At 49.3% G+C, this 24,008-nt stretch overlaps 1 protein-coding gene across 10 annotated transcripts in view; it reads right to left on the bottom strand.

The window, feature by feature from the left end:
* The window catches only part of P2RY6 (pyrimidinergic receptor P2Y6), a 37,304-nt gene extending 18,119 nt beyond the window's left edge, over positions 1–19,185 (bottom strand). For 2 of the 10 annotated variants that reach the window (XM_077866927.1, XM_077866930.1), the window contains exons 1-2: positions 18,994–19,185; positions 533–576 (exon numbers count right to left, since the gene is read on the bottom strand). In XM_077866927.1, the coding sequence (XP_077723053.1) occupies positions 533–558 (26 nt within the window). In that variant the 5' untranslated portion in view covers positions 559–576; positions 18,994–19,185. Of the gene's footprint in view, positions 1–223; positions 325–532; positions 577–9,124; positions 9,218–18,899 lie in introns of those variants that run through there. The other 8 variants (XM_077866938.1, XM_077866937.1, XM_077866931.1 and 5 more) reach the window with 8 other exon arrangements.
* Between the last annotated feature and the right edge of the window lie 4,823 nt (positions 19,186–24,008).

The following is a 24,008-nucleotide window of genomic DNA, read 5'->3' as shown; positions in this document are numbered from 1 at the left end:
GGGCCTGACGATTAAGGCAAACCAGGGCCTCGCTGACATCTCTGTTCTTAGCACTTGCCCTTGGCCCTTACATGCAACCTCCGGGGCCCAGAGCTACTTTCAGTTTGAGACCTTTGTTCCTCACTCAGTACTCTTTCTGCCACCCCTGGATTGCCTTCTCTTCACATCGGCTGCTGGCAGACTTATTCTGTGAGCTCACAGACAGAGAAGATCCAGTTCTTACCCTCAGGAGCTCAGTGGAGATGAGGCACCTGAAGCCCCATAATCTGAGGCAGCCATCGGTGCTCTGGAGTCCTGCGGGAGTCCCGGCAGGGAGGGATGGTTCTGCAGACAAGGAAGGCTCAGTGGAGGAGGCAGCAATGAAATGGCCAAGTGTACATGGAGGCAAAGGCATTTCAGGCAGAAATGGGCTGAGACTCGGTGAGGCATGTTGAGGGATGCTGAACATAGTTGGAGCTGCTGGTGTATCAGCAAATGCAGTTGGAAAAGAGGCAAACTAATACTACTATTGATACAATTATTGAACACTTACTGTGTGCCAGATGTACCATACTCCATTCAATCCTCATAATGGCCCTGTGAGATAAGATTGGTATTACCTCCATTTAGTACCTCGAATGGGGAAACCAAGCCACAGAGACATTAGCTGACTTACCCAACGTAGCACAAGTAGAAAGAACAGCTACTGGACTAGGAGCCGGGAAGTCTGGCTACAGAGGCACATATTCTAAGCTCCTACTATATACATTAGGGCTTGATTAGGGAGGTTCTCAGGTGCCAAGGAAATCCAGCCCCTCCATTCTCCACCCAACCTGCCTGGGACCCAGCTTGCTGGGGTTCACCCTCCCACCAGTCACAGGGCTTCCTCCAGGGAATGAAGTCTGCAGGGAGCAACTAAAAGGATTTCTTCTACTTCTCTCGGTGCTCCCCATGGGAAGCCTGAGGTGAGGGATGTCCTTTCCGAGACCTCTTCTAGGGAAGAATGATTGCCTGTCAAGCATCTCTTGCTATGGGGAGCTCCTTCTCCCATTGCATGGAAATTTTGTCCACTCCAAGTGGGCACCTGACCCAGAGCTGATCGTTAAAGCATCCACACAGACCCCTGTTTAGGGGAAACCAATCAAAGTTTGCTCCATGAGGGATCCCTGGGTGGCGCAGCGGTTTAGCGCCTGCCTTTGGCCCAGGGCGCAATCCTGGAGACGCGGGATCGGATCCCACGTCGGGCTCCCGGTGCATGGAGCCTGCTTCTCCCTCTGCCTATGTTTCTGCCTCTCTCTCTCTCTCTGTGACTATCATAAATAAAAAAAAATTTTTTTAAAAGTTTGCTCCGTGAATTTTGATGGAACCAGTATGAAAGGTTCTCTCCCCTTTTCTGTAGGAATATTAGTTGTGAGGGCCATGGAAGCCTAGTGCTTCTAGGAAGAACTTGCAGGAGGACGTAGGAAGCAAGTAGAAAGGATACAAAATGCTGATGGCATCATTGTAGCTGCTAGCTTTCACCAGACCTGATCTAGGTCTACCTTCAATTTTTTCTTTACAGTAACTAAAATCTTTCTTGCCTACATCAGTTACATTTGTCACTTGCAATCAAAGCAGCCCTGACCAATATGATGTCAAAAGTACAGGCAATAACAACAACAACAACAACAACAACAACAAAACCCAGATAAATTGGATTTCATCAAAATTTAAAACTTTAGTGCATCAACGGGTACTATCAACAGGGTGAAAAGGCAACCCTGGAGATTGGGAGAGATTTCCAAATCATATATCTGATAAAAGATTAATATCCACATTACACAAAGACATAACTCACAACATAAAACCAAACAACCTAATTCAAAAAATGTCAAAAGACTTGAATAGAAATTTCTCCTTGGAAGACATACAGATGGCCAATAGGCTCAAGAAAAAAATGTTAAACATGACTCATCATTAGGGAGATTCAAGTCAAAACCATTATGAGATACCACCTCACACTCATTATTAGGATGGCTATTAAAAAAAAAAAAAACAGGAAATAGCAAGTACTGGTGAGGACGTGGAGATGCTAGAACCCTCCTGCATTGCTGATGGGAATGTAAAATGGTACAGCTGCTTTGAGAAACAGTTTGGCAGTTTCTCAACAACAAACGAACAAACTCATAGAACTCAAAACTCCTAGAACGGCCATAAGATCCAGCAATTTCACATCAAGCTAAAAATAATTGAAACTTATTTTTAAATAGACTCAAAAGGATAGGTATACACCAATGTTCACAGTAGCATTATTCAAAATAGCCAAAAGGGGGATCCCTGGGTGGCGCAGCGGTTTGGCGCCTGCCTTTGGCCCGGGGCGTGATCCTGGGGATCCGGGATCGAGTCCCATGTCAGGCTCCCGGTTCATGGAGCCTGCTTCTCCCTCTGCCTGTGTCTCTGCCTCTCTGTGTGTGTGTGTGTGTGACTATCATAAATAAAAATTAAAAAAAATAAAATAAAATAAAAACAAAAAACAAAATAGCCAAAAGGTAGAAACAACCGAAATGTCCATCAACAGAAGAATGAATGAACAGTGGTCTATACATACAATAGAACACAGCCTTAGAAGGAAATTCTGACATGTTATAACATGGGTGAACCTTGAAAACATTATGCTAAGTGAACTGAACCAGATACAAAGGACAAATCCTATATAATTCCATCTATGTGAGGAACTTAAAATGGTCAAATTTATAGAGACAGAAAGAAGAATACTGGGTACTTGGGGCTGGAGAGAGAGAAATAGGGAGTTATTTAGTGGGTACAGTGTTTCAGATTGGGATGACAAAAAAGTTCTGGAGATGGATGGTAGTTATGGGTTACACACAATGTACTTAATGCCACTAAATTGTGCATTCAAAAAGGTTAAAATGGTAATTTTTATATGTAGTATAAGAAATATATTTTTGAGGGGCACCTGGGTGGCTCAGCCGGTTAAGCAGCTGACTCTTGGTTTTGGCTCAGGTATGATCTCAGGGTTGTGGGATCGAGCCTCAGGTCTGGCTCTGCCCTCAGTGGGGAGTTTGCTTAAGATTCTCTCTCTCCGGGATCCCTGGGTGGCGCAGCGGTTTGGCGCCTGCCTTTGGCCCAGGGCGCGATCCTGGAGACCCGGGATTGAATCCCACATCGGGCTCCCGGTGCATGGAGCCTGCTTCTCCCTCTGCCTGTGTCTCTGCCTCTCTCTCTCTCTCTCTCACTGTGTGCCTATCATGAATAAATAAAAAAAATTAAAAAAAAAAAAAGATTCTGTCTCTCCCTCTTCACTTCCCCCGACTCATACTCTCTCTAAAATAAATAAACCTTTAAAAAATATATGTATATATTGTCTTTGTCCCTGATTCCTGACACAGAGCTCCTAAATTCTGTGGAATTTCCTGCATGATAGGAGCATCTTTTGTTCTAATAAGTTGACTCTTGGCAGGCCCCTGAATGATTTCAGGATGGGGGCTGGTTGCCAGAAAGAACAAATCTTGATTAGAAACTTAGAACTTTCAGCCCTGCTCTCTAATCTCCAGGGAAAGGAAAGGGGCTGGGGATTGGGTCAGTTGCCAATGGCCAGTGATTTATGCAATCATGCCTATACAATGATGTCTCCATAAAAAACCCAAAATGGCAGGGTTTGGAGAGCTGCCAGGTTGGTGAACACATCAGAGTGCTGGGAAGATGGTGCCCCTTCCCTTATACCTTGCCCTATGCATCTCTTCCATTTGGTTGTTCCTGTATCCTTTATAATAATCTATAGGGGGCTCCTGGGTGGCTCAGTGGGTTAAGCATCTGCCTTTGGCTCAGGTCATGACCCCAGAGTCCTGGGATTGAGCCTCGTGTTAGGTTTCTTGCTCAGCAGGGAGTCTGCTTCTCCCTCTGTCCCTCCTCTGATCATGTTTTCTCTCTTTCTCTCTCTCAAATAAATAAATAAAATCATAAAAATTAATAATAATAATAATAATAATAATAATAATCTGGTATTAGTTCAATGAAGTGCTTTCTTGAGTTCTGTGAGCCATTCAAGCAAATTATCAAACCTGAGATGAGGGTTGAAGGAAGCCAGTCAGTCAGAAGCAGAAGTCTAGGACTTGTGACTGGCATCTGAATGGGGGTCGGGGCAGTCTTGTCCTGTGGGACGGAGCCCTTGACCTATGAGGTCTGTGCTACACTTCAGAGTTGGTGTCAGAGCTGGCTGACGTCAGGAGGGAAAAACCCTACACATTTGGTGATGCCTTCCTCTGGGCCAAAGGTCAGGCAGGCTGACTGCCCATTATAAAAGATTCTAGTTGCTTCAGGTCCAGGCTCCTCTCTTGGAATGCAACCCACCATGTGTGCAGGTGTTATCTGGCCTCATGTCCTATTGCCTTGTGGGAACTGGGGCTTGATGAACCAGTCCTAATACTCACATTCTCCCTGCTTCTGTTCCTTCATTTCCCACCAGAAGAACCAAAGTTCTTCATCCCCAACAAAGTTCTTCATCCAGGTGTCTTCTACCAGCATCCATGAAAATGCAGTAGGCTAACCTGTCGGCTTGGATGTATGGTAAAATCACAGGCCATTCACAGTTCTGGATACTACTTGCATCAGAACCTCAGGTGGGAGATGTAGGAAATTTGTGTTTCGATAATTTATTATGATAGTCAGCCAACTCAGGCTTGTAGGAATCTCGCCCAAGAGTGAAGCCCTGGAAGAGTTGGCTTTCCTCAGGAGCTGGCACTTTCTTTCTCTGGGAGGTTGCTTCTGCCTCTTTGTTCCAGCTGCCAGGAAGCTCATGGTCGAATTTCCCTGTGTTTCCACCTTAGCATCCACATTAGTCTCAACCTTCAGTGGATCCTGTATGTTTCTGCTTCTGTTTTCTAAATAATTAATATGTAATTCACCTACCATAAAATTCACACTTTCAAAGTGTATAATTCAGGGGCTTTTAGCATATTCACAAGATTGTGCAAAAGAAATCTTGTACCATTAGCACTTCTCATTCCTCTCTCCTTCCATCTTGTGGAAATTACTTACTAACTTCCAGTATTTATGGGTTTGCCCATTCTGGATACTTCATGTAAATGGAATCATATAATATGTGCCGTTTTGTTTCTGGCTTATTTCACTTAGCAAAATGTCTAAGATTCATACATGCTGTAGCATGGATCAGAATTTCATTTTTATAGGTGAATAATATTCCATTGGAGGGTACCGTGTTTTGTTTCTCCATTCATCAGTTGACGAACATTTTGGGTTGTTTCCCCTTTTTGGCTATTAGGGATGACACAGCTATGAACATTTGTGTATAAATTTTTGTGTGGATATATGTTTTCAATTTTCTTGGGTATATACCTAGGAGAGGAATTGTTGGGTCCTATAGTAATGCTACATTGAAATTTTTGAGAAGTCATCGAACTATTTTCCAAAGTGGCTGTACCATTTCACATTCCCAGCAGCAATGTATGAGAGTTCCAATTTCCCCACTCTCCCCCCAACATTTGCTATTGTCTGCCCCATTATAGCCACCCTAATGGGTATAAAGTGGTATTATATTATGATTTTGATTTATATTTTCCTAATTACTCCTTTTTCATGTTGTCATTCACATTTTACCATCTTATTTTATGTATTTCTGATCTGAAGCCTGACAACTTATATGGAACAAGTACCCCACGGAATAGGAGAGTCATGGGTTTCAAGGCTAGACTTTCCTGGGTCAGACTCCTCCCTTTGCTTCTATTATCTATGCGACTCTCCCAGTCTCAGGTTCCTCACTTATTAAACATAAGTTACAGTATTCGCCTTTCATGGTTGTAGTTACTGTATGTAAAGATACTTCTATAATAAAGCTGTGGTGTAGGCCTGGCACAAAGTAAGTCCTCAGTGAATCTCACTAAGGCTGGGAGACGACAGGGAGGTTTCCGGCTTTGTCAGGAGACCCAGGTTGGGGGCTGTTGGATTTATTCCAGCAACTTTTTATAACAGAGGCATTTCCGGCTACCTCACACATCAGCTTTTCCAAATCTCTGTTTCCCCTTTGTGATATGAGAAATGAGACTGTGCCCCATAATGTCAAATGTTGGCAAATCTGAAGTGTTCATCCTTACATCTTATAAATTTTGTCTCTTACATCAACCATCAGAATAGCTGCTGCCTAAAGAAGTATCTCCTCCTAGGGTGAGGAGGGGAGTGATTTAAAACTTCCTAAGAACTTACAGTAATGCTATGTGCATTATCTTGTTTACCACTCCATGAGTTGGTCAGGTATGCTCTATCACCCCAGTTTACAAGTAGGGAAACTGAAATTCCAAGAAGTTAGATAGCTTGTCTGAGATCACACAGCCAGCAAATGCTGGTGCCTAGATTCAAACCCAGCTGGGGGAATGCCTGGGGGGCTCAGCAGTTGAGCCTCTGCCTTCAGCTTAGGACGTGATCCCGGATTTCTGGGATTGAGTCCCACATCGGGCTCCCTGCATGGAGCCTGCTTCTTCCTCTGCCTGTGTCTCTGCCTCTCTCTCTCTCTCTGTATCTCTCATAAATAAATAAATAAAATCTTAAAAAAAAAACAAAACCCAGCTGGGATTTCAACATCTGATTTCTTTTTCCTGTACAGAGTGTTCCCCCAACCTCTGCTCCTTAATAGGAGATGCTCAGGAAACTTTGCTGACCTGAATGGCTGGTTCTCAACCCACCAGCTTGACAGAGACTATGTCATCCCTTTAAGCTGAGATCTGACTCCTAGACACCACAGGTCAGCTCACTCCTGAGGCCACAGAATAGTCCTCACTCTGTCCCAGGTTCCCCAAACAAGTACTGCCCTGGGAGTCAGGATGCCAGGCTCTGCCCCCAACTATAGATTTAACCCACCCAGGCCTCAGCACCTGTCCCAAGTTGGCTAAGTGGAAAGTTGTATCTACTCATTCCTGGGTCCCTGGCATCCAGCACAGGTGCCACAGACCTAGCCTAGGCCATCTCCATAGACCTACAGCTGCATCTTGCACGGGCCTGCCCTTTCATGGGAGTTGTTAATGACATGGCCAGCCCTAGTGCTGGGGGAACAGAAGGATATCTCCATTTGCCCAAGCTGTGGCTCTGGCCCTTTACCAGACATGCCAACAGTCAGAGAGGAAGAGCTGGGCCAGCAGTACCACCTCAGACTGAAATAGAAACCCATTTCAGAGAAAAATGCGGAAATGGCCCCAGGACCAGAGGGGTGGGGTGGAGTGTCATTGGGGAGAACCTTGTAGACACAGCTTCCTGAGAGTCTTGTCTGGCCTCTGCTACAGTGAGCACCAGTCGCCAGACCCTGCCAACTCATCCCTCCTCTGGGGAGGACAAATTCTAATCCCAGGTCCCACACTTTAACCTCTCTGAACCTCAGCCTCCTCAACTACAAAATGCAGTAACAATAATCTTGGTTGTATTCGTTGGCTCAATCTAAGTGCTTTGGGGCACTCAGCACACAGTAGGTGCTCAATAAATGGCAGCCATTGTTATTATCACTTCACCTGCTCTTTCAGCTCAATACTGACCAAGCAATTCATTCGTTCTTTCATTCATTTATTCATCCAGACAACCAGCCAGCACATGCCCGCTAGGTGAGTCACAAGAGTTAAGAATAACGTCTCTAGAGTTAGGCAGGGGTTGAGACTCCAGAAATGCCACTAGTTGGCTGGATAACTCTGGTAAAGCCACTTCCCCTCACTAGCACTTCATTTCCTACTGGTAAAACTGGAATAGTAAGAGGACCTCTGGAGGGTGCCACATGGTGTTTAGAGTCAATGGGATAATGATATGACAGCAGCCAGCATAGAGTCATGGAAGGAAAAGTGGGTGGCTGGTCAGCCACCACAGAGGAGCCAGGCAAGGTCCCAGCTCTGCAGACCAGGCCATGCTGGGAACGCCAGGCAGCCAGGCCTCTAGAGACAGCCACAGGATGAGGTGAGGGAGGGCAGGAGGGAAGAAGAGTCACCAGGCTCAGAGATAATTGCTAGGTTTCTGGACCATGGCCTGCCCCCTTTTGGGTAAACTCAGAAACAGTGAGGAAACACACACAAAACAAGATTTTAAGAAATTTAGAGGAGACAAATACCTAGCCAAGCAGGGAGCCTTGGGCAGCGTGGAGTTACCCCACCCAGCCAGGCCAGGGGAACATGTACATGCACACACATTGCACACATGTGCACACACACTCACAAGCTGCACATTCTCACTTGTGCGTACATACCCAGGGGCTTGCACATACATCACATCTACCCTCAGAGGCACAGCACTTTAGAGTTTGCAAAGAGCCTTCTCATTTATCATATCATTTGAGGTGGATGGGTGGAGAGATTGTCCGTGAATTGCGAACCTTTCCGGAGCAGGCAAGATAGATGAATCCCAGGCATCTTCAGGACGCATCCAGGGCCCATCCCAGGGCTGTGCTGCCTCAGTTCCTATCTCCACCCATCCACCCTAACCCCACCCCTGAGGTGTCAGCAGGAGTTGAACAACAGCAGAAACCTCAGGAAAGTTTTAACCCAGCTTCCTTCCCCAGATTTACTCATTCACCCCACTTCACCCTCCTTCAGCAGTTCACTTGGACTCAAGAACTCACTTTCCCCACCAGTCACAAGGGGTCAGCTCTAGGCTGTCTTGAGATTTAGCTGGGATAGGAGAGGCAAGAGTTTCCCAAGGGCCTTCTCTGTGTACTCCCATCTGGCCACCTAATCCTTCTTAGCCTCTCCCACCATAAGCTCCCAGAGCCCAGCTCCTCCCTGGAGGATCCTCACTAGCATAGAACATCTAACAGTTTTCAAATACTCAGGAGGAGATTGTGTTATCCCCATTTTATAGAGTGAACATTGAGGCCCAGAGAGGGAACTTGTCCTGTGCTACTTAAGACTCCAAACCAGACCTATGATGTGGCTCCCAATTTTGTCTTTACTATTCCACCCCTCCACTGACGCCCTGCTCAGTCCCTATGTCCCCATCTCCTCTGCCCTGTGCAGCTGCAGGCTCTAGGTGCAACCAAGACAAGGAAGGGAGGAGGACCCCCAAGTCTTCTCCCACCCCACTCCAGCCTGTGATGAGCCACAGTGGACTGTGCACAAGGCCTTGAGAGGAGGTAGGGGCTCAGGTACTGACACAGAACACTCACCCAGGGGTTAGTGAGTTCCACGTTGGTCCATGAAGTGCTGGAGCAAATTCTGACTCCCAGACCAATCCCTCTAGCTAGTCAGTTCCTATGCCACGAACTGTCACGTGCGTGTTTCACAGAAGTCGCAGGAGGTAGCAAGAAACCAAGAAATCAAGGAGGGGAAGTAACTTGCTACAGCACAAAGCTGGCAAGAGGCAGGGCTGGGGCTCAAATCCCAAGAACATTTGAGCTCATTCAACTACTACCCAGTTGTGAGTGGTCACTTCATCCTCTAGGTGTGCTGACCTGCGGAGTGGGTATCACTCACTTAGCCTGAGGGCTGTTGGGATGAACACCTGAGACAGAGCATTTAAGGACCAGGCTTGGCATAGGGAGGCACCTGCCAGTAACCATTTTCTCCCCCTCCTTTCCACCCCACCTCTCAGCCCTGTCCTGGCCTTTCTCAGAAAGATCTGGAGAGAGTCCTGGCCCTGCTTCTTGATGCCACCAGGAACAATGGACCTGGTTTTCTTAACAGTGCTTGGAAGATCCATTAAAAGAAGCCGAGACCCTGAAGTTAATAGCTCTGGTGTCTACAGCTCTGATTCCAGCTCTGACCTGCTCCCGCTAAGGGCCAAGGATGGCTCCTCAGATTGAGGGTGATTTGGGGGAAAAACTGAGCCTAGGCCACCATTCTCTTCAACAGCTCTAATCCATCTTCGAGCTTGGGCTTGATGAGTGGCTGTGATAGTTCCTCCCCCTCCCTAAGATTGGTCCCCTTCCTTCCTTCCTTCCTTCCTTCCTTCCTTCCTTCCTTCCTTCCTTCCTTCCTTTCTTTCTTTCTTCTTTCTTTCTTTTTAAAGAATTTATTTATTTATTCATGAGAGACACAGAGAGAGAGAGAGGCAGAGGGAGAAGCAGGCTCCATGCAGGGAGCCCGATGTGGGACTTGACCCCCGGGTCTCCAGGATCATGCCCTGGGCCGAAGGCAGGCGCCCAACCGCTGAGCCACCCAGGCACGTCCCTCTTTCTTTTCTTTCTTTCTTTCTTTTTCTTTTTCTTCTTTCTTTCTGTTTTTTACAAGTACTTATTGGGCACCTACTCTGTGCAGGTAATGTCCAAGGCACTTGAGAACACAAAACAAAGCCCTTGCCCTTGTATTACTTGTATTCTAGCAGAGAGACTAGTATATTTTAGTTAACGAGTTTAGTAAATACATAGCAGGTCAGGTAGTATGCTATAGAGGAACATAAGGAAGGGTAAAGGGCAAAGAACCATGTGGTTGCAATCTCAGCCAAGCTGGACAGGCACCATCTGGAGTTGCCAGGTCCTCTTCTCACATCACCACCCCCTGCCCAGTCCAGAGGAGACCCCAAACCCCAAGTCCCCATTCTGTGCCAGGCCCTGCCTCAGGGGATCTTAAAAGCAGGCCAGGGCTCTGGGGCACAGGCCTTAGTTCAGGGCCACCAGGTCTCTGGCATGGAGCATCTACTCACAACCATGGGGAAGCCTTCTGAAGGCTCCAAATTTTCCACTCAAGTCTAGTATCCCATTGTTGAGAGGGCATGAGGCCCAGAGATATGAAGGCACTAGCCTGGATCACACAACAAGGTGAAGGTATCCTTGTTCTCTCTCCTGCCTTCTCCTCTGGCATGTCCACAAGGGTGGACTCAGGGCTGAGCCTCACGGCAGAGCGCCGACTTATGAGGGGCTGTCTATGCCCTCAGCCAACTCCTGGTAAAGGAGTATGAGGTGCTCCTCCACTGGGCCCACCTGGTAGTCGCAGCCTGCCCCATCCTCCCAGCTTGAACAGGCCACAATCTTGTTCTCCAAGCCCCATGAGGCTGAAACCACTTCTCCCCAGTGCAAGCTCAGGAGACTAGGGTTTTGGTTAACTCTCCCTCATCCTGCTGTGGGACTTCAGGCAGGTCCTTTGTGGGCCTCGGTTTCTTAAGCTGTCACATGGAGGAAATGAAGGCACCTATATCTCGGGGCTGTCATAATGAACAAGCAAGACCCTGTCAAGAAGGCAGTTGGGCAGCCCCGGTGGCGCCGCGGTTTAGCGCCGCCTTCAGCCCAGGGTGTGATACTGGAGACCTGGGTTCAAGCCCCACGTCGGGCTCTCTGCATGGAGCCTGCTTCTCCCTCTGCCTATGTCTCTGCCTCTCTCTCTCCCTGTGTCTTTCATGAATAAATAAATAAAATCTTAAAAAAAAAAAAAAAGAGGGCAGTTTGCAAACTTTTAGGTGCTACCCATGTGACAGGAGATGTTATATCCTTACCATCCTTGCTTGTTTGAAAAATAGCCCCCTCATGCTTGGGGGACCCTGAGACAGCCCCCAGAGCAGGCCCTTGGTGCTTGATGGGAACTAAGTAGAAATTCAGAGAAGATAAAACCACCTCTGTTCCCAACCAGCAGGCCAACAGCTGACAGGAAAAGCCTCTCCTGTGTCCTTGTGGTAAGAAGATGAGGAGGGAGACATGGAAAGGGACAAGGCTAGGAGGTCCAGGAAAACGAATTCTGGGAGGAGAAGGTGAAGGCTTGAGGTAGTTAGAAGGGTCACCCATCCCCTACCTCAGGTCCCCCGGGGGAAGAGGATGTAACTAGATGAACGTCAGGTACACGCATGTCTGCAAAGGAGGGGTGTCAGCCATGTGTGGGTCTGACCTGAAAGATGTACATGTACTCACATGTACATGCAGGTGCACCTGTGTGTATGTGGCACATGTGTGTGTCCACATGAGCAGTCCTGGAGTGTGTACGTTTGTTCCATGCATGTTTGCCTATGCCTGTGTCTCTGCATGTGATGCACACATGTGCCCACTCCTGTGAACTTCCAGTTCATAGGCTTCATTTTCCCAGGCTTGACAATCTTTGCCACAATCCCGGGCAGGCCCAGATACCACAGGAGATTTGTGGGGTTCCTGGTCACTGCAGGCTCTCGATTTTCCCCCAGGAACAAAAGCAGTTACACAAGAGGAGGAGGAAGGCTTAGAGGATTAACTCAGGCTCAGGCCCTCCCAGCTTAGCTCTGGGTGTAGGCTCTTCATGTTGGGTGTGTGCCCAAAGCCAAAGCCCCGGCTCTTGGGTCCTCGGACCCTCTGCTGCATGTGGGCACTGACCTCTCCACAGTCACCCTCCTGCCCTCAACCACTAACAGGAACCCCTCAGTCTCTGTACAATAGCCAAGCTCTTTACATTTTACATCCCCCTCCCCACCATGTCCTCATTGTAAGGTGTTGGCCACAAACTGGCCAAGCTGACCTTAGAACCCTGCCTCCAGGGTCCCCTCCCCAGGCAGCCACTGCCAGCCAGGTCTCAAGGTCCCCCTTCCTCAGCCTGGGCTGGGCTCACAGTACAGCTGCAGCTACTCCGCTGGGAAAGTCTCCCGTCTTCCTGAATCTGGGTTTCTCCAGCTGTCAGATAAAGCCATTTCTGCCCACATGAGTCAACCACAGAGAAGGCCTGTGATGAGCCACTGGCCAGCAGGAGCAGTGTCCTGCACATCCCAGGCACCCAAGGCTACTGCTCACTGGCTCCTTGCTGCTCCCCGGAGCCAAGAGGAATCCTCAGTTCTCTGAAACAGGAGACCACCTGGCCCCAGGCTAAGGGGGTAGACCTGGTCCCTCTGGGGTCACCAAGGGACCTGACCCCTACTTGAGGCTTGTAGGCAGCATGCCTGGTGGTCTCCTCAGACAGGGGGAAGCTAGACTCTCTTGCTGCACCTCAGCTTTCCTTCTCTGCAACCTGGGCACCTCATTCTATCCAGAGCCTGGGGTCTGCTGTTTCCCATGATAGGGAAGTACAGAGGAGCCACAGAGAACTGGCAGAGGAGGAAGGAGCATGTTCCAGTGAGTGCAATCCCTCATTGTTACACACCCGCACACCCAGGCCCTACACATCCCCATACAACCCACACAGGTCCACACACATGCATATGCCCAGGCACCTGTCACACTCTGGGGCACACCATCCCCATCATGCACACATGCACCCACATAAATGTGCACTTACATACAGCCTTGCATAGGGCTACTGATCAGCTCCACAGCCAGTTTCATACAAAGATCTTTCAGAACCAGGAAAGAGGCAGAGGGGGAAGAGCTGAGTCCTTGGGTGCCCAGGCCCTTCTTTGGCTTCCTCCCAGAGAGGCCAAGGGGTCCCCAAGGAGACACAAGATGGTTTGTCTGGCCCATCCCCTTCAGCCATCCCACACAAGCCCTGCCTAGAATGCTCAGAGGAGCAAGCAAAGGTCCTCTCAGGAGTGTGGTCCTCAACCTGCCCAGCCCTGTTTGTCACCAGCCTGTGTGTTACCAGCTCAAGAGGCCTTAGACAGACTAATCACTCTGAATATGGGAGCTTAAAGGGGAAAATGTGGGAAAGAGGAGTTCTAACAGGGACAGGACCATTCCTAGGTAGAGAGAGCCCAGTCACCTCCCTGGAGCCCCCACTTCACTAGATTTTTGAGTCATTCATCATTCAATCTATATTTATTGAGCTCTTCTGAGTGTCAGTGACCTAGTGGTGAAGAAGAGCATCTCAGTCCTTGTCTCAGACTTGGAGTCTAGCTTCCTCAGAACTTCAGGATGGTGTGGGTTGGTACCAGTCCCAGGCTCCTCCACTGCGCTCTGGGTCTCCTCCATGGTTTCCAGCCATAGCCTGACCCAAGTCCTCACGGCACAGACTGAAGTGTGAACTTTACTCAGGAGCATTGGCATCATCTGAGAGTGTGTTAGAAATGCACCCTAAGGCCCGACCTTAACCTACTGAATCAGATCCTAAGAGATCCAGGCATACATTGACATTTGAGAAACGCTGATATAGAACATTCTATACAGATCCAGTCCCTCTTCCTGATGGCCTTTCCAAGATGGCAAAGGCCAATTCGGGTAACAACTGTGCAGGCAAACACACAATGCTTATAACATCTCGTTCGATCCTCATACACCCCTATAAGGTACACACCATTACCATCCCTGTATTGCAGATGGGGAATTGAGGGACTGAGTGGTTGGGTAACTTGCTCAAAATTCATATAGCTAGTAGTAGTAGAGCCAGGATTTGAACACAATGCTTTGGATTGTGAATCCACTACACCAGCGTCTCCATGTCTGGGTAAGAGTCAGTGTGGTAAGATAAGCAATAAACAAAAAAGTGAAAACCTCAAGGAGCCAGTGGACCTCTTCCTAAGAATCTAGGAAATATCAGATTTTACTTATGATTTGTTTTAGAATTTACAACTCTGTCCTTACAGGGCTAGAGACAGCACAGACAATAGCCACTTGGGCCAAATGATCCTATTAGAGGCAGGGCAGAAAAAATGGTAGAGAAATCTAGATGAAGATGGTGGCTGAGCTTCCTGGAAGCCAAAATAAAAAGGGAGGGAAGCATGGGGTTGGCAGTGGGAGGCTGTGAGGATTCCTGAGCTGAGCCAAAGTCACAGGATTGGAGACAAGGGGACCATTGGAGAGATATTTGGGAGACAGGTGCAGTGGGGCTTGATCACCAAATGGAAGAAGAAGCCCAGAATGTATCTGACACCTTTGCCCCTGCTAGGGTGGCTGGAGGACAGAGAGCACACAGATAAGGACTGGGCACAGTACCTCACACAGTAGGCGCTGGTATGAGTATGCTATCTGTCCCCTCTTCATTCATGCTAATACTGCCCAGATGTGGGCCACTCCCGTCCTCACGCTGCTTCACACAGCCTGGCCTCTGCTCTTCCCAGCCTCTGGGAGGCTCCTGCTCCCCACCCAGCCTCCAGAACTGCTGCACCGGAAACTACAGTTCCTTCCTTCAATCATCAGCTTGGGGGTGGAGGGGTGGTCATGGGGAAATAATCACAGAGAGCATTGTGAATCAGCAGGCTGAGGGCTGGGCTGGAAGTGGAAACGCTCTAGGACAAGGGGTGACACGCGGGGAGTCCCCCCAACCCCACCCAGTCTCATAACTCTCAGCCAATCCCGGGTTCTTCCAAAGGACCAGCCCCCCAGTTCTTTGAGTTCTGAGACCAGTTTCTCACATGTGTGCTGAGGCTGAGCATGGAGGAGGGAAGAGAGATCACAGTCATGGTGCCTTGTGCTGTATTTTCATAACTCTTCATCTGATCATTCATTTATTCATTCTCTCCCCACCCATTCAGCTACTGTTTATAGTCTGGCCCAGGGATTCCCGGGAGGCCACAATGGTGCTGCTGTCGTCAGTGGTAGCAGAGAGGTCAGGGAGTTTTAGTCCTGTGGGCCAGTTTGCCAAGTCTGCCAGAGGACCAAAGTGAGTTCTGGAGAGGGAAAGTGACTTGTGCAAAGTCATACCACTGACACTAGCACTGGCCTTCAGCCCTCCAATCCCCAGCCCATGCTGAGTTCGAACACAGCTGTGCATTAATGGTGCTGATGATGGGAACACCAAAAGAGTCTTCTCTATAACCTAAGCTACTTAGAGAGTCTCAGACATAGTGAGGTTTGCCTTTGGGATCTCCTCAGTCCCATTTCTTTTCCTCTCCCTTCATCCTCTTTGTGGCTCCTCCAGGAACCCAGTGATCCCACAATTCCCTCCTACCAAGGGGAATGATGACAACCTCTGATCCAAAGCACTCTCTCCTGGGCCACCCCCTTCCCTGAAAGCCATGAGTTCCAAGTACCTCCATTGTTCTGTTGAGGAAGGGCCTCGGGGTTCACTGTCACTCATCCCAGGGAGCATGTGGCCATTTTACCAGGGACCTTCTCTTACCCCAGAAGAGCAGCTCCAATGTTTGTGGTTGGCTATAGAGGGAGATTTCCTGGGGCTTCTCAAACAATTCTGCAGAAGTGACCACTGGTACATTTTCTCTGGTAGTTTATAAGCTTTCAAATGTCAGGCTGCCAGAGCCAGGGTCAGAAGCCTTGAACATTTAAGTTCGAATCAGGGAGTGTTACAGCTGGGGCACAGGAAGTTAGAACGTAGATTATAGACTTTAAGAATATGTGAGTTGAGGGACTCCTGGGTGGCTGAGTGGTTGAGCGTCTGCCTTTGGCTCAGGACATAGTCCCAAGGCCCTGGAATCGAGTCCCACATCGGGCTCCCTGCAGGGAGCGTGCTTCTCCCCCACCTATGTCTCTGTCTCTGTCTCTGTCTCTGTCTCTGTCTCTCTCTCTCTCTGCTTCTTGTGAATAAATAAATAAAATCTTAAAAAAAAAAAAAGGAATGTGTGATTTGGGATTATAGATTCTTGGAGCAAGGGCTATAGAATCACGAATGATTATAGCTGGAATTGTGGATTAAAAGAAATCTGACAGCTGAGAAGAGACAGCTGGCCTTGCCCCCCAGCCAGTCAGGGCCCGGCCAGGTCTCCTACTACCCAGCAAGGTTCTGTCCTCCAGGCCTCCTGGAGCAGCACACAGGGTCACTGCAGCCCGAGCACTCTCTGCTTGGGGACAGTGAGGACACTGGTCTGCGTCTGCTCTGTCCCGAGCCTCACTGCCAGCCCATCACAGCACCCCGCCACCACAGTGGATATATTTAGGTGCCCTCCCAAATATGTTTCCACAGCTCCCAACACTGCCTTCTATGTCCCTTCCTCCTCTGAGGCCTCCAGGCACCTTCTCTAAACTGCCCCAATGAAGTCATCAGGAACAAGGGCTCTAGCTCCACCAATGCAAACATTCCCCTCCCCAAAACAGAGCCCCGCTTCAGGGGTCTCCTGGGTCAGCTCACCATGGAGCTCAGGCCCATCTGCTCTAACGCTGACCTCACTGCCTCCCCCAAGCCCCCAGGGCCTGCCTGGGGCCAGGAACCAAACATCCCTGATCTTGCCCTTCTTGACTTTCCTCATTCCAGGCAAAGGGTACCCTTGCCCCTGCCAGTCCCCAAACACACACACACACACACACACACACACACACACACACACACACAGGCCAGCATTTTACTGTTCCTCTAGTGTCTGTCAGGAGAGAGGCGCCACCATCCAAGACCCGTGGCCACCCCTGCACTTTACCCCAGCCTCCCTTCCACACTCCATCCCAGGCCTTGCCAGAAACTTGGCATCCTCCCCTTTCAGACTGTATCTTCCCAGGAAAACAGAGTCATTGAGAATAAACTGTGATGGAGATTGGGGACAGGAATGGATCTCCTAGACACACTTAAATGGAAGGCTCTCAGATTCCCACCTGCCCAGCTCATGAGAAATCGTTGTTCCTGTGGGAATCAAGGTTCCTGAGGCAGGCAGGGACCCCTTTTATGTAGGGGCTCCATCACAGCCATCATAGTTTTATCAGCAGCACTTAGTTTTATCGCCAACAATTAAGGGATTTTATGTACTGGAGATTGTGCCAGCATTTTATATCCTTATATCCCCTGACCCTATGAGGCAAATATATAAATGTCTCCATTCCATAAAGGAAGAAACTAAGGTCCAGAGAGGTTTTGACCTAAGTCCTACATGTAGAAAGTGCCAGAGCTGGGATTTAACCAAGCCTGGATAACACAACCACCTCAATAGTCCCAGCTGGTAGCCTGCTATGAGAACCCCCTTCCCTGTGGTCCCCAGGGGGCCTGCAGACTCTTCCAGCCCAGCCAGTGGAGAAAACATCAGAATCTCACTAATGGTCAGGGCTCTTCCCCAGGAGCTCATCTCTCCTGCTGCTGGACTCGAAATAACCAACAGACCCCACTATAGTCCCCTCCGAGGGGACTATACCCCCACATCACTGTGACCCCTTCCTTCACATTCAGTACCCACAGTGACACATGACTCCAGTTGCCCACAACGCAACAGTGCTGCACACATACAACCACACCAACCACATTGCCACACTCCCCCAGGATGTGTAAAGCCCTGCCATCGCAGTTTGGAGGACAGACAAGGGATTCCTACTCTACAGGTGCCAGAGGACTCCCACCATAGGATAAACCCTGTTGAGCCTTGAGTCAATTCACTTATCAGTACAATATTTTTACATTAAACCAAATGCAGAGAGCAGCCGGGGTGGCTCAGTGGTTTAGCGGCGCCTTCAGCCCAGGCCTGATCCTGCAGACCCGAGATCGAGTCCCACATCGGGCTCCCTGCATGGAGCCTGCTTCTCCCTCTGCCTGTGTCTCTACCTCTCTCTCTCTCTCTGTGTGTGTCTCTCATGAATAAATAAATAAAATCTTTTAAAAAAGGAAATAAAACAAATGCAGAAATATTACAGAGAGGAATGCAAAATCCACATGAATTCTAAAGATTAAAAAAATTAGACTTCAAAAAAGCTCTGTGTGTGTGTGTGTGCGCACGATTGTGTGCGTGTGTGTGTGTGTGTGAGAGCGTGAGACTGTTTATACTTCCTCCACCCAGATCCGGGGTGAACTTTCATTCTTCCAAGCCTATAGGGGTGCTGGGTAGAAAAGTAAGAACCACCCTAGGGTCATGGAAAATAGTCTGTGGGTGGAAACGGCAACACAGAGGCTTCTCACCTTCCATCACCCGGCTCAGCACACCACACAGGACCACGGATGTGGCACGCGCAGATTATACATCTCAAAACAGGCGCAACACACACGTACGCACCCTCGTGCTGTGGCTCCTGCCACACAGTGTGCACACACCAAGGGCAACACGGAACCCCTGGGTTACTCTGGCACAGTCACCCAGAGCTGTAGATAGGTACCACACACACCTCTTGCGTGTGGCCACACCCCACAATCCATTGGTTACACTATACACACCCCCCCTCAGACTAATGCATACAGCTTAGCACACACACATTGCCCATATTTCATACTAATGTCTTCCACACCGTCAACATCACACACACACACTCAGCCCTGGGAACCCACCTGGGCAGCGCTGCGAGCCCGGAGCGGGCGGGCCCCCTTCACCGCGCCCCGGCCTCCCCCTGCGCCTGGATCCCGCGCCCCGCACGGCCCTCACCTGGGCCACGCGGCCCCGGCAGCCCCAGGCGGGGAACGTCGCTCGCTCCGGCGCTGAGAGGAGAACCCGCAGCCCTCCCGCTCTGGCGTTAGGAGGCGAACCCGCAAACCGAGGGGCAGCGTGGCGGCCGGGCTCCTGGCCGAGCGCCCCCCGCCTCCCGCGTGCCTCCAGCCGGAGCGCGAGCGGGGGCGGGGCGGGGCGGGGCGGGGCGGGCAGGACGCACCCCCTGGAGTCCCGCCCAGCCTGGACCGGCCGGTCGCCGCCCCTTGGGGGACCCGGGAGTGCTGATAAGAGTCTGGAAGAGGCCGCAGGCGGCGGGGGCGGCGCTCTGGCTGAAGGATCGGGACTCCTGGACTCCAGTCTAGGTCCCGGCACCCCTACCCTTCCCTGGCCTCAGTTTCCCTCTTTGTACTGGAGACAGTGGGAAGTGATGATTCCTGAGGTCTTCTGGGCTCTGACATTCTACAGTTCTGAGCGGTGGCACAGAGGGAGGAATAAGAAGTGTTACTTCTTGAGTACCTACCTATTATGTGCCAGGCACCGTGCTAGGTATTTTAATACATTACCTCATTTAATCACCTTAGCAATTCCAGAGACGTTCTTTTTTTTTTTTTAATGGAATTTATTTATTTATTTATTTATTTATTTATTTATTTTTTATTCATGAGAGAGAGAGGGGGACACAGGCAGAGGGAGAGGCAGGCTCCATGCACCGGGAGCCTGATGCGGGACTCAATCCCGGGACTCCAGGATCCTGCCCTGGGCCAAAGGCAGGCGCTAAACCACTGAGCCACCCAGGGATCCCCTCTAGAGACGTTCTTAATCCCATTTTCCAGGCAGAGAAACTGAAGCACAGACAGATGAAGTGACTTGCCCAAGGTCACCCAGCTGGTAAATGGCAGATCTGAGATTTGAACCCAGGCAGTCTGGCTCTAGAGCCCAAATACCTCTAGTGGCACTTTCCACACCATAGACTGCTTCCTGATCCTCCTAACAATCCTAGGAGACCCATTTTACAGATGTGGGTCAGCTGGTGGGACATCACGCTAAAGATGGGAGTCGGAGTGGTGGTGGGGACGGTGAGTGCAGGATAGTGTAACGGGACGGCACCTGGCACATAGGTGGTGCTTATCAATGTCAACACTCCTATCACTCCTCTTCCCTCTCTTCCTTTATCTCCTGAGATCTAGGGGACTGCGGCCTCCACTTCCTGCATCCCTGAAACCTTCCCGACCTATAGCCATCGGACAAGCCAGCCCCTCCTCTTGGTGACCACTGCAGCTTTTGTTCAACAATTATTGAGTTCCTACTGATGTGTCAGGTTCTGTAGTAGGCACTGGAAAGGCACATGAGCTAGACAGTCCAGATAGGGTTGGCCTCATGGAGTTTATAATCTGGTGGGGAACACAGACATTAAATAGTCACACAAGTTAATACATAATTAGACATTTGATGAGTGCTAACAAGGAAAAGTGAAGGGCTGTATGAAATATTATAATGAGGGGCAGGAGAGGCATCTAGGCAGGAGATTTGGGAAGACTTCCCAGAGGAAGTACTATTTAAGCTGAGACCAAAGTGAGAAGTCGGCCTTAGCCAGTTGGCGGTGAGGGGAAGAGAATCCCTGGCAGAGGAAACTGCACAGAGAGCTTAAGGAAGGAAAGGGCTTCTCTGTTTCAGGGAAATGAAGCACAGCCAGAGTTGGGGGCGCCCCCACAAGCAGGGAGGCCTGGTGGGAGGTGGGTTGCAAGAGCCATCCCAGCCGGGCCTTGTGGCAATGGTCAGGAATTTGGCCTTTGTCTGAAGGGCTGTGGGAGTCACCCAAGTGTTTAGAGCAACAGAGTGACATAATCCAATTTCTTTTTTTTTTTTTTTCCACTGAGCATCTTTATTTATTTATTTATTTTTTAAATTTTTTATTGGTGTTCAATTCACTAACATACAGAATAACCCCCAGTGCCCGTTATTCAATTTCACTTGAATAGATTTCTCCAGCTGCGGGATGGAGGATGAGGAACGGGTGGGAGGGGCAAGGTGGCAGCAGGAGCCCAGCTAGGAGGCCTGGCCATAGTCTGAAAAGAGATGATGGTGGCTGGGCCACGAGGGAGTGGGGGATAGAGCTCTGAGGACAGACCCAGGGGTGTCTAGTGTCAGGGGCTCTCTCAGATCTTGAGGCAAGGCCTTGTCTGGTTTATCCTTTTGTAGGGAGATGGTGTTTGCCTGTGACTCAAGGGACTTGCACCCCTAGAAACCCTTACTTAGGAAAGCTCTCCTCTGCCTTCACAATGGCCCTTCCCAACTCCCCCTCTCCATAAACCCTAACTCACTGATCTCCCCATCTTAGCTGCTGACTCTACCCTCTACATGACTCACCAAGAAAATTCACTCACAAATGTTCACTGGCTTTTTCTTGTGTCAGACAGACCTTAGGACTGACCCCACGCTTTCTGGCGGGGGCTCACTTAAATTTTTGCCCCCAACTTCTCACATTCCCCTACCCAAGAAGTGGTTCTTCTTTCATCTGTGGTGAAGACCCCAGCCAGCGCCCAGAGCTGTTCCTGTGTTTCTGCAGCCAGTTCCCCACACCCTCATGCACCCTACTCTCTCCTGGGCTCCTCCCCCGCCCCCCACCTCTGAACACGCTCCAACATCTCCCCCAGTCCTGCCTTGGGGCAGCACCCTCTGGGTACCACCCCCTCTCTTCCCTTCATTGCCAGGAAGTTGCCACCTCTGCAGTCCTTTCCCATTTACTTAGTCTCTGCCCCTACAACACCCCTAGAACAGCCCCTCGAAAAACTCAGGAACCTCTGTGTCTCTAAAGGAGTGTGGGGATCCCTGGGTGGCACAGTGGTTTGGCACCTGCCTTTGGCCCAGGGCGCGATCCTGGAGACCCGGGATCGAATCCCACGTCGGGCTCCCGGTGCATGGAGCCTGCTTCTCCCTCTGCCTGTATCTCTGCCTCTCTCTCTCTCTCTCTGTGACTATCATAAATAAAAAAAAAAAAAAAATTAAGGAGTGTGACTCCATGGATACTGTCAAGATCTCTAGGTGTGGCCCCCACAAGACCCCTCCTGGTTCTCCTTCTGCTTCCTAGATCCCCCCAGGGCTCTGTCTCACCCTCTTCTCTGTTCATTCTGCCCATTCTTCCTGGGGGAGGGCTCCTTAAATTACCCCTGAGTGCTGGATACTCAGTCCCCACCTCCCACCCAGCCTATCTTCTGCATCCCAGACTCATTGCTCCCTGGACAATAATACTTTCTCTATAATACTTTCCCTTGGGACACTTGGGTGGCTCAGTGATTGAGCATCTGCCTTTGGCTCAGGTTGTGATCCCGGGGTCCTAGGATCAAGTCCTGCATCAGGCTCCCTGCAGGGAACCTGCTTCTCCCTCTACCTATATCTCTGTCTCTCTCTGTGTGTCTCTCATGAATAAGTAAATAAGTAAATAAATAGATAAAATACTTTCTCTCATATCCTCATCTCTATGACATCATCAGCCCCTGTCACCTCATCCCAATGCCCACAGCATTCAGAAGCCAGCCCCTCCTTTTAGCTCCCTTTGTAGCTTGTGTTCAACAAACATTTACTGCATTCTTGCTGAGGGCCAGGATTAAGGAAGGATTTCTTAAAGAAAAACAATGAAAAAGAAAAAAATCATGTGGGAAAAAAACGGGTGAACTCAAGTCTAATGAAAATGTTAAAGTTTAGTTAATCCGAACACACACATACACATACATGCCCACACACCAGTGAAAAGACAGACCACAGGCTGAGAGAAGATAATCGCGACACGTATAACAGATGAAGGGTTCTTATTTGGCATATATAAATAACTCCTACATATCAATAAGAAAAAGCTAAACAGGGCAGCCCCGGTGGCGCAGCAGTTTAGCACCGCCTGCAGCCCGGGGTGTGATCCTGGAGACCCGGGATCAAGTCCCACGTCGGGCTTCCTGCATGGAGCCTACTTCTCCCTCTGCCTGTGTCTCTGCCTCTCTCTCATTCTCTCTGAATGAATAAATAAATAAATCTTAAAAAAAAAAAAGCTAAACATCCTAGTAGAAAAATGAGCACAACACACAAACAGGCATTTTTTTAAAGAGTGAAATAAGTCAATCGGAGAAGGACAAACATTATATGGTCTCATTCATTTGGGGAATATAAATAATAGTGAAAGGGAATAGAAGGGAAGGGAGAAGAAATGGGTAGGAAATATCAGAAAGGGAGACATAACATGAAGACTCCTAACTCTGGGAAACGAACTAGGGGTGGTGGAAGGGGAGGAGGGCCGGGGGGTGGGGGTGACTGGGTGGCCGGCACTGAGGGGGGCACTTGACCGGATGAGCACTGGGTGTTATTCTGTATGTTGGCAAATTGAACACCAATAAAAATAAATTTATTATAAAAAAATAAAAATAAAATAAAATAAAATAAAGATTTATTTATGATAGACACACAGAGAGGCAGAGACAGAGGCAGAGGGAGAAGCAGGCTCCATGCAAGGAGCCCGATGTGGGACTCGCTCCCGGGACTCCAGGATCGCACCCTGGGCCAAAGGCAGGAGCCAAACCGCTGAGCCACCCAGGGATCCCATAAACAGGCATTTTAAAGAGAAAGCAGGTATGGCTAATACACACAGGAGAATAGGTTCAACCTATCACCCAGGGAAATTTCAATTAAAACCACTACTGAAATGTCATTTCACATACACCGGATTAGCAAAAATGGAAGAGTTTGAGAATATCTACTTTGCTAGGAGCATGGAGACAGGAACTTCTCAGTGTTGCTAGTAAGACTAGAATGAACACAACTAAGACCAAGGAAATTTGTCAATCTCTATTAGTTGAAGAGGCACATGGTCTCAGACTGAGCCATGCCACTCAACGCATATAACCAGGAGAAACCTGCAGATGTGTAAGAACGTGCATACAGCACTGCGTCTAAAGCAGAACATCGGAAACAATCTAAATACCCATTAATAGGAGATTGGGAGGATACTGTTCTATTCAGGTATCCCT

This window comes from Canis aureus, chromosome 23 (genome assembly GCF_053574225.1).
Source record: "Canis aureus isolate CA01 chromosome 23, VMU_Caureus_v.1.0, whole genome shotgun sequence".
Lineage (NCBI taxonomy): Eukaryota > Metazoa > Chordata > Mammalia > Carnivora > Canidae > Canis > Canis aureus.
The sequence above is the reverse complement of the archived record's forward strand: the minus strand, read 5'-3'. Positions and strand labels throughout refer to the sequence as shown.